Source organism: Dipodomys merriami, unplaced genomic scaffold (assembly GCF_024711535.1).
Source record: "Dipodomys merriami isolate MVZ:Mamm:240054 unplaced genomic scaffold, mDipMer1.0.p SCAF_5, whole genome shotgun sequence".
In the NCBI taxonomy this organism is placed as follows: domain Eukaryota; kingdom Metazoa; phylum Chordata; class Mammalia; order Rodentia; family Heteromyidae; genus Dipodomys; species Dipodomys merriami.
Genome location: NW_027206068.1, coordinates 59,972,674 through 59,983,075, shown reverse-complemented (window position 1 = coordinate 59,983,075; position 10,402 = coordinate 59,972,674). Strand labels below are relative to the sequence as shown.

At 52.8% G+C, this 10,402-nt stretch overlaps 1 protein-coding gene across 2 annotated transcripts in view; it reads right to left on the bottom strand.

The window, feature by feature from the left end:
• Positions 1-2,608: 2,608 nt before the first annotated feature.
• The window catches only part of Flnc (filamin C), a 30,356-nt gene continuing 22,562 nt past the window's right edge, over positions 2,609-10,402 (bottom strand). For both annotated transcript variants that reach the window (XM_069996714.1, XM_069996716.1), the window contains 13 exons: positions 9,422-9,583; positions 9,141-9,344; positions 8,114-8,266; positions 7,896-8,018; positions 7,521-7,763; positions 7,038-7,307; positions 6,808-6,945; positions 6,437-6,552; positions 5,457-5,589; positions 5,181-5,357; positions 4,754-4,972; positions 3,643-3,852; positions 2,609-3,526 (listed from right to left, as the gene is read on the bottom strand). In XM_069996714.1, coding sequence (XP_069852815.1) covers positions 3,339-3,526; positions 3,643-3,852; positions 4,754-4,972; positions 5,181-5,357; positions 5,457-5,589; positions 6,437-6,552; positions 6,808-6,945; positions 7,038-7,307; positions 7,521-7,763; positions 7,896-8,018; positions 8,114-8,266; positions 9,141-9,344; positions 9,422-9,583 — 2,336 coding nt within the window. In that variant the 3' untranslated portion in view covers positions 2,609-3,338. The remainder of the gene's footprint in view (positions 3,527-3,642; positions 3,853-4,753; positions 4,973-5,180; positions 5,358-5,456; positions 5,590-6,436; positions 6,553-6,807; positions 6,946-7,037; positions 7,308-7,520; positions 7,764-7,895; positions 8,019-8,113; positions 8,267-9,140; positions 9,345-9,421; positions 9,584-10,402) is intronic.

The window sequence follows — 10,402 nt, the reverse complement described above, 5'->3', positions numbered from 1 at the left end:
GCCGCCGCCCCTCCCTTCAGACATGCGCGCTACCGCGACTATCTTTTCGACATGCGCATTAGCCGCAATGAGCCTCAACCGGAGTACGCCTGCGCCAGAAAGAGAGGCCAAACAATAGAACTACGATTCCCAGAAGGCTGCGCGGCATCAGCCTCTCACTGGTGTTCTGCCGTTCATTTATTCCTTAGTTGGCTCATTTGTTGGACAAACTTTTTGTGTTTTTTGGGGAACAGAGCTTTGCTATGCAACTCAGGTCGGCCTCCAATTTGCAATTCCTCGCTTCCGCTTCCCAAATGCTGTGATTACAGGCATGCACCACACCTGTCAATACATATTTTGAAACAAGAGCTATTACATTTTTCCAGAGAAGAAAAGATACTTTCTGGGACTTTCTTTTTTTCCCCCCGTAGTCATTGTTTGTTTGTTTTGTTGAGATAAGGCTTCGCTGTGTATCCCCAGGCTGGCTCCAAACTGATCATTGATATGTACCATTATGCACAGCCATTGAAAAGACAAGGAAAGGAAAGGGGCGAAAAAAGACACTTCCTGTTCTTAAGGAGAAGGTCTGAGAATGAATGGTGTGTGGGCGTGTGTGTAACTACAACCACAGTTGACAACAACATGTGTTTAATTACTAATGGAATGAACAAATTCACAACAGTACTTTTTAGGTAAGGCAGAAGTTCAAGGGAACAGTTAAAAGAACACTAGCCTGGCTGGGAATGTGGCTTCGTAGTAAAGTGCTTGCTTAGCATGCATGAAACCCTGGGTTTGATTCCTCAGTACCAAGTACCACATAAACAGAAAAAGCTGGAAGTGGTGCTCTGGCTCAAGTGGTAGAGTGCTAGCCTTGAGCACAGAAAGGCTCAGAGTCAGTGCCCAGGCCCGGAATTTAAGCCCTAGGACATGCAAAAAATAAAAATGAATATAATAAAAGAACACAAGCCACTAAAATGTGAGAAAGACTAAAAGCTAACTGCATAAAGCTGAGAGAAGGCACAAAAGCGGAGAAAAGGAACTGTCAAAAGAACATTTCCCCCTGAAGATTACACAGTTGAGACCTGAAGGACCAGCAGGGGGAAGGGATAAAAAGGGAACAAAAAAGTGTGTTAGACAAGAAGAGTAGCATACAGGAAGGCTTGATTAGACAAAGCCTCCTGAAGCCACAGAAGTTTTCTAGTAAAAGGGTGATATTGACAGATTTACGCTTTAGAACCATCACTGCAACAGTGCAGTGTGCAGAGGGCAAGAGTAAAGATGGAGAAACCAAACTGGGGAGCCATTGTGGTGGGAGATGATGGTAGCTGGGACTCAGGTAGTGATAATTAGGATGTGGAACAGACGGAGTCATGGAGTTGAGTCATACTTAGAGCCAGACTGCATAAAAGTGACTTTTTGATTATTTGTGTCAGGGGAGAGAGGAGATACCAGAGAACTTCTAGGCATCTGGCCTGTGTAGCTAGATGCACAGGAGCAGCATTTCCTGGTCCGGTGAGAGAGGACAGGACCACTCTGTCCCTTTCCACTAACAGGCACCCTTGTACTGACCAGAGGGAGAGAATAAAGGGGTGTAGGAGCACTTAGTCGAGCGTCTGGCACACACAGATCCTCAGCAGTCACAGATGGTTGAGTACACAACAAAATGAATTCACTTTTAATGGCTTTGTCAGCTGGACTAAGGAGTTGGGACAGCACCACTTTTGTTACTACTCTTTGCTTCAATCATCACTTATCCAATGTGGCCACAATCAGAGACTGAGGCAGTAAGCCTGATAAAATAGGATCCTGTCTTTAAGAGCTTCCTGCAGGACTAGAGGGGAAGGTAAGAAATCTCAGGGGAGAGGTGAAGATGTGATAGAGAAGCTCTGGAGGGGTAGACCCAGAGAAATGTGTGTGTGGAGGGGGCAGTGCCTCTTTCTAGGTGAGGAGTGAGGGAAGAGGCAGGCCATGGAGTCAAGCGGGGAAGAGAAGCAGGGTGAGGAGCTGGAACTCCTTGAGATTTGGGTCTTGTCTGGTAGCACTGTCACCAAGTGTCCGGGGACTGGTGGATTGTTATTGATCCCATTGAGAAAATGTCTTGCCCTGTTCTGCAACTCAATTGCTCATTCCCATGTTAAATCAGGTCTACATTAGACCTCCCAGGGACTCCTTTGTGGTACTCCCTTGAGCTGCAGCAATTGGGTTGGAGTCCAGGGAGGAGATTTATGCAAGTGAGGCCGAGAGGTAGGGAAGGCGCAGGCCCTGGAGTGAAGTTTTGGGGTACAAATGATCCTACCTGCTCTCTGAGTATGGAACATTTCTGTTTGAATTGGTGCTCCCTGGTCCTAATTTGAAGTGTATCCTCCTCCTGGCTGAGCTGAAATTGGCCTTCCAGTAGTTCTAGTGCAGCCTTCCAGAACAATCTACTCTGCTACCACCCACCAACCTTCCAACTCGCTGAGGGCTGAACTCCACCTCACCCTCATTTTTCAAGCTTCCTGCCAACATCCTAGACCTCATTTCTTTCCTAGGCCCTACCCTTCAGTCTGGGTCAGGCCTCCAGGGAAGAGCTACCCTTCCTCTATCCCTCCCAGGGCAAGAGAACACACCCACACAGAACAGCCAAGCCTCCGCGACAGCCGTACTTTATTTGGAGTTTTCCACTTGGGCGGCTCTGAAGTCAGCCGCATAACATGTGCAAAAGTCCCCCCAGAAAGCTGGGCCTCGCAGTGTGTAAAAAAGGCCCCCATGGGGCAGAGCTGTGCAACAGTAAATATAAAAAGAGAGAGTTTGAAAGACAGAGAGAGGGAGAGAGAAATCAGTCCCTCAGAAAGCCTGGCTTGGGTGGAATACGTGTTGCTCGGGCCGGTCCACGTGCCGCTTGATCTGGTCTGTTTTCTTCTCCGTTGTACTTCCCCCATCCAAGTCTTTAACTCTCTGGGCTGTGGCCACCAAAGGGGCCAGTGACAGTCCTCAGGGGGTTTGCGGGCAACCTCTCTCACAAATAGATCTCCCCCACACAAAGCTACCACACTGGCCTCAGCCCCATCAGGGAACTTTGGGCTTCTCTAGGCCCCCAAGCCCTCATCCAGCCCATTGTGTCTCTGCCGGGTCTGGCTCCAGCGGTCTGTCCTTGCGCAACTCTTAAGAGAGAAGCCCTGCTCTGAGACAGAGGCTCTCGACTGCAGGGACACAGTGAGGTGGGGGGCTGCGCCCTTCACATCACACCCAAGGCAGGCGTTTGTAGTGTCCGGTTCTGCAAGTGTGTGTCTGGGTGTGGCACATTTGTGGGGGTGGATGGGGGTGGATGTGTGTTTGGCCGAGGTGGGGGCGGAGGCTGGGGGAGGCACTTCTGGGATTCAGGGCACATTGACTTTGAAGGGGCTTCCGGGGACACTTTCATCACCCCACTTGACAATGAGGATATAGTCCCCTTTCTCCTTGACAGTGTAGGTGACGTTGTACACGCGGTTCCCCATGTGCTTCACGTATACCTCCTCACAGGGGGTCTTGGGCCCGTGCACACCCACCATCATCATGTTGGTGCCTGGAGAGGGAGGCAGAGAGGGTGGGCTCCCATGTGTTCCCCGGGCCACACCCTATCCCCCACATCCTGCGTCCCCCCACTGTCCCAGAGGCTGCCTTCTCTCCCCTTGAACCTGCCTGCCTTGCTGCAGTCCACTGTGAAGGAGTTCTTCTGACCCACAAAGGCCTGTGATAGCCCGGGACCTCGTGTCACCACCTTGCTGGCATCTGAGGAGAACTTGGGGATGGAGCTGTAGCTGGAGCCTCGGCTCGAGGAGGACTTGGTCACAGTCTCCACCAGAACTGTGGATGTTTCGTGAAGGCTGTGGCCTCCAGACAGCCTGGGACCTGAGGGGCGGAATGGGTGGTCATGATCCCAGTCAGAGGGCATTCCTGTCCTTCCCTAGGTTGTGGGCCTCAAGGCACACTGACAACCTTTTGGGGCCACAATGCCTGCATTATAGGACTCTCCCTTCCTGTCCTTAGCTGTGGCCTTTGAGGAGCACAATCCTTTCCCGGCAGATGCCTGCACTTCCAGCTCCAGTTCCTGCTCATCCCTAGGCCGTGGCCTCTGCTGGAACTGAAGTTAACTCACAGGGCAAGAGTTTTATTTGAAAAAGAAACACATAACCATGCTGGCGGCTGACACCTAGAATCCTGGCTACTCAGGAGGCAGAGACCTGAGGATTGTGGTTCGAAGCCAGGCCAGGAAGGAAAGTCTGTGAGAATCTTTTTCTGATTAACTAGTACCAAGCCAGACATGGAGCTATAGCTCAAGTGATAAAGTAGTAGATGTGAGTGCAACACCATGAGTATTAGCACAGTACAAGCACAGGAAAAAAAAAAGGGGGGGGTCTGGGAAGGTGGCTCAGTGGTAGAGCGCTTGCCTTGCACGCATGAGGCCCTAGGTTCAATTCCTCAGCACCACATAAGCAAAAAGAAAAAAGCCAGAAGTGGCACTGTGGCTCAAGTGGTAGAGCACTAGCCTTGAGCTGAAGAGCTGAGGGCCCAGAATTCAGGCCCCATGACCAGACCCCCCCCAAAAAAAAAGATTAATCAGAACGGGATAAAGAGGACAAGTTGGATTCTGAAAATGATTATGCATGAGTTCACAGAATGGAATTCTGCATAAAGCCAGGCCCACCTCTGGTAATTTGACCATGATGTTTGGGGGCAGAATAAGACCAGATGTGAATGGCCAGTTGGAGCCATCCAAGCTGGTTGGAGCCATCCAATCTAGGGCACTCACCTGTAACCTTGGCTTTGAAAGGACTGCCTACAATGTGCTGGGGGCCACCATATTTGATGGCAATGAGGTAGTTGCCAGGGGCCATGGGAGTGTAAGTGACCACATGACCCTCAGGACACTCCCGACAGTCCAGCTGCACCTTGGAGGGACCATCAATGGTGACAGACAAGGCTCCTGAGCCGGCATTCAAGGTGTTCACGATGAACTCTGATGACACACCTGGGGAGGGAGGGAGCAAGGATGTAGGCAGAAAGAGATGCCGCCCAGGATAGGGTTGGCTCCCCCCCGCCTTGCTTCCTCCCCACCCCCCAACCCCCCCTCCCCGCCCCAAGCAGTTCTGCAAAGACCTTGGGCTTCAGAGAGCTTTGTCTCTACCTCTGCCTGAACAACCAAAATCCATCCCTGCTCCTTAATTCCAGGCTCTTACCAGTGGTGCCTCCCTCGAGCCCTGGACCATAAGCTGACACCAAGCCTGGGTCCCCAGCCTGGCTCTGTTCCCCAACACGTATCTTGAAAGGGCTTCCGGGGATGTGGGCACCGTTGAACTTGACATCAATGGAGTGGACGCCGTTCTCATGGGGGATGAATCGAATGGTGTGCTTGTCTGTGGGTAGGAAGGTAGTAATATGGTTAGCCACTATCCTCCACCCCTCTCCAGTAGGTTCTTGCCTGGCAGGGGATGGCGGGGGCAGGGCCAGCTCACCACTGTCCAGCTCAGAGACATAGCACTCCTCCACGGCTCCTGAGGGTGTGTGCACCCTGGCATCTATCACGCCCCGAGCCCCATTCAGCTGCACTGCAAAGGATGCTGGCTGGTTCACCTTGAGCCCGGTCTCCTGCAAAGGCCACAGCAAATGTCAAGAGTCCTAGGAGGCTGGGACTGAGTGCTCATCTCTTCAGCCCAACCTTACTGTCCCCAGGAGCTGTCCCTAGCAGCTTTCAGGGAGAAGGAGGAGGAGGACGCAGAGGCTGGCCTGTGACCTTCTGCATCCACCTGCCAAGATGTAGGTATTGTCCCAGCCATGTTGGTACTGCAGGGGATGAGGGTTGATGAACTCTTGTCCTGAGGCCAGATATTATGTAAACCAAGCTTCATGACAGATGCAGGAGTTGGACAGTGCTTGTGGACTGAGCTCCCTGGAGCTCAGGTGTGGAAACCCAAGTATGTCGGACTAGCCTGGGAGCTCTTCCAGAAGATGGTAGCCCAATGAGAAGGGCTGAAGTGAGCACAGGCAGGAAGGAGTCCGGGAGAGAAAGTGGGTGTGGGAAGAAAGTAGAGCCCCTTTCTATAATGGGGTTCACCCGAGGGACCCCTGTAGACTGACAGAACTGTACTCAAGGCACCTAGAAGGGGACAGAGGTAAGGTTTCCTCCCTGCCCTTTATTTAACAACATATGGCTGAACACATGGCTTGCTGAAGCCGTGTGACACACATTCCCAAATGATAGCTGGAAGTCATTCTCTTTCAAGAAGTCACAGGAGGAGAATGCACCGTTGTGGGAGGCACAGCCCAGGCCTGGTGGCTATGTGTGCCCAGGGCCCTCTCTACAAGCCAGCTTACTCTATATTCTATATTAATTAATTACTTCTATTCTAAGTCATTAGGCCTTTTGGGAGGAAGTGGAACAAACTCAGTAGTAGGAAATGTAGACAGCAGCACAGGGAGACAAAACAGCACATACCTGGAGACTGGTGACCGTGAGCCTGCGAGCATCATCTGAGAGGGAGGCCACCGGGACCACAAATGGGCTGTCAGGGATGTGCTCATCATTGAACTTGATGGACACTTCATAGTCACCTGCGGAGCGAGGCTAGTCAGCATATTTCCCAGGAGGAGCAGTGGTGGGGCTAAGCCACCCCCCTACCCCCCCAGGTCTTTCCCAGGACTAGCTCTGAGGATAGAAATAGATTCCAGGATGGTTGGGAGGGAGGTGGACCAGACAAGCAGATGGGGCTGGTGAGGGGTGACTAGGGGTCTTCTGCCTAATTGGAAAGCAGAAACCCAGTCTGAAGGTTGGGTTGGCTCAGTCCCACTTCTTGTAAGGGCACCTACCTGGCTCCTGGACAATATAGGAGACACCACAGGAGCCATCTTTGCGGTCCTCAAATGCAATCTCTGCCTTGCTGGGCCCCTCCACGGCAATGGACAGACCCCCGGCACCTGCTTCTCGGGTCCAGATGCTGAACTCAGCTAGATCCAAGAAGCACAGTAGCGTGTGAGCACCATCGCCCCTCACCCAGGCTGCCCTGCCCCACCTCTCTCCTGGCTTCCTTCCTTCTTACCTGGCATGCCAGCCACACCTCGCTCCAGACCTGTGCCTCCAGCTCTCACCTTGTGGGCACCACCTTCACCCAGAGGCCCCACGGTGAATTGGAAGGGACTGCCAGGTACGTGCTGGCCACGGTACTTGACAGCAACCGTGTGGGGCCCCATCTCCTGGGGCACAAAGCGCACACTGTATGCACTGTCCTCTCCTTCCACAATCTCCGCAGCTTCTGTCTTGCCCGATGGGCTGGTCACCTGTGCGGTCATGTCCTGAGAGCTGGCCTCACCTGCAGAGGGGGGATGCTGTCAGGCCAACAGGCCATCCATGTCCCCAACTTCCCTCCTTAGTGAATCCTTCTCCTTGGCTCAGGCCAGCCTGAGCCAGTTGGACTGAGTGCCAGGGTTTGGGCCTGCTGACTTCAGCCTCTTTTTCTGACTCAGAACTGGAGGCCCCAGCCCCCCTGTGAGGACACAGGCCCAGCTCAGTGTTCTCTACTTACCTTCCTGCTGCCGAGTGATGCTGCCGAAGGAGCCCAGGCGCTCCCGGCCCAGGAAGTCCCCAAAAACAGCAGGGAAGGGGTCTCCACCAACCTGGGTGGACTCCTCCACCCGCACCTCACGCTTGGTCTCCCCACCCCGAGTCTTGCTGATCTCCGTCCTCTCTGTGCGGGTGTATGTGTGGCTGCTGCGTGTGAAGGTGCGTGTCAGCCTCTCCTGGGCAGACACCATCTGGAACCAGTTTCCTGTGGGTGCCAGGAGACAGGGGCAGAGACATTGAGGGGGTGAGCAAGCAGGACAAAGGCCCTGAGAGCACAGGGCCTGCATCCCACAGTCCCGCTCTATCATCTAGCTCTTCCCACCCTTCCTGGCTCTACCTGGGATCTTGAGGTTGAGGTCACAGGTGCTACCGATGGTGGCGATGGAAGGTGCCTGTCTACGCCGGGTGATGCTTTCCTTCATGCGGCCCTCACCTGTCACCTTCACGGTGAAGGGGCTTCCTGGGGGGCAGGGATTAAAGGGAAGGTGAGTCAGAAGATCACTTGTCTCTAGCCCCTGCCCTGTCCCCATGCCCAGTCTCAGCCCACAGCCTTACCAGGCACATGCTTGTCAGCAAACTTGATGTTGATGATGTAGGTGCCCGGCTCAGTGGGGCAGTAGGTGACTTTGCATGTGCCGTCCTCCATATCCTCACAGTTGATGTCCACTTTGCTAGGGCCTTCAATACTCAACCCTAGGCCTCCATAACCTGAAAGGGTTAGATTTCCCTCAGCCTAGTGACAATCATGTCACTGATCTGCCCCCCCCCCCCAAGCCCCCAAACGACAGTTTTCACCCAGAAGGAGAAGGGTTACAGTGGGAGGTGGAGGGTAGGCCAAGCATTGTTCCCAAGGCCCACCAGAGAGGTGATCTAGAATAAGGTGGTCCTCTTGGGTTGCAGTGAGTGAAGAGAAAAAAAAACGTCAGAATGGCTGAGGTTTCTTTTAAAAGTAAGAGAAGCCAGGCAATGATGGCTCACACGTATAATCCTACCTACTCAGGAGGCTGAGATCTAAGAATTGTGGTTTGAAGCCAGCTTGGGCAGAAAAATTCTGTTAGACTTTTATTTCCAATTAACGAGCAAAAAGCTGGAAGTGGAGGTGTGGCTCAAGCGGGAGAGTGACAGCCTTGAGCAAAATAGCTCAGGGAGAGTTAGAAGCCCTGAGTTCAAGCCCAAAATAAAAAAATAAAAATTTTAAAAAGTAAGAGAGGGCTGGGAAGGTGGCCAGCGGTAGAGCGCTTGCCTCGTATGCATGAGGCCCTGGGTTCAATTCCTCAGCACCACATAAGCAGAAAAAGCCAGAAGTGACACTGTGGCTCAAGTGGTAGAACGCTAGCTTTGAGCTGAAGAGCTGAGGGACAGTGCCCAGGTCCAGAGTTCAAGCCCCATGACCGACCGAAAAAAAAAAAAAAAGTAAGAGATCCAATGGGCTATTCACTTTTCCCCAGGTAGACTCCAGACTGTTCATCTCAACAGAGGTCAGAAAGCCCAGGTAGAAAGGTATGGCTGAAGGGGAGCTAGGTAGGAAAGACAGACTGAATACCCACAGAGTCACAACTGGAGCGGGGCATCTCTAAAGTACCTGCATTACGAGTGTCCACAATGAACTCTGCCACCTGGAAGGTGTGGCCTTCAGAAAGGCCTTTGCCCCAGACTCGAACCTTGCTGGCATCGCCGATCTCCGATGGCCCCACCAAGATCTTGAAGGGGCTGTTGGTGACGTGCTTGCCACTTTTGCGCACGCTTACCACGTGCTCTCCAACCTCCTTGGGGGTGAAGGAGATCCCTGTGGAGAGGAGAGTCATCAGACAGAGCACTCCCGGGGCCTCCCTCTCCTGAGGCATCCATGCGGCACACACTCACCAATGTGCCGGTTAGGCAGACGCTTCAGCAGACAGGGCTCCTCATTGCCCGAAGGGGCACGGATGCTGGCAGTCAGCTGGCTCAGGTCACTTTCGGTGATCTTCAGTGACACATCGGTGGAAGTGCCCACATTCAGCTGGGATGTTCTCATGGAGTCATCACCTGTGGGGAAGCTGGGGCATCAGATGACTGTGGTGTCAGATGGTGAGGTTAGACCCTGCTGGTCTCGAGACCAGAGGCCACTCCCAAGCAGAGGCTGAGGCCTGGGAGAGCAGAGCTACATTTTGCATCAGCTGTCACCACCCTCTGGAAGACCTAACAGCCTAATTTCTGAGGTTGCCTCCATCCTGTGTGGGCAGAGAACTTAGTCTATTCCATCCTGTGTGGCAGGAACTTTATCTATTCCTGAGTGTGAAAGAAATGAGACAACAGACCAGACTATGCACAACTTGTGCGCTTCGTGGCTCTGTTCAAAGTGCTTAGCCTCTCTGGGATGGGCTTCTTCAGATATATATTTTGGGGGGGGATCAGGGTCTGGTCGTGGACCTGCACTCTGAGCCTGGGCGCTGTCCCTCAGCTCTTCAGCTCAAGGCTAGTGCTCTACCACTTGAGGCACAGCGCCACTTCCCGCTTTTTTTTCTTCTGCTTATGTGGTGCTGAGGAATCGAACCCAGGGCCTCATGCATGCAAGGTAAGCGCTCTACCACTGAGCCACCTTCCCAGCCCCTCAAGAGTAACTTCTTAAGTGAAATGAAATCAGGTGTGTGTGTGTGTGTGTGTGTGTGTGTGTGTGTGTGTGTGTGTGTGTGTGTGTGTGTGTGTGTGTGTGTGTGTGTTGTAGTTTCACCCACATGTGTGCATGTGTGCTCCAGTACTGGGGCTTGAAGTCAAGACCTCATGCTTTTGCTTGGCTTTTTTGTAGCTGGTACTCTACCAGTTGAGCCACACCTCCACTTCCCAGGTCATGTCTTTTAAAGCATG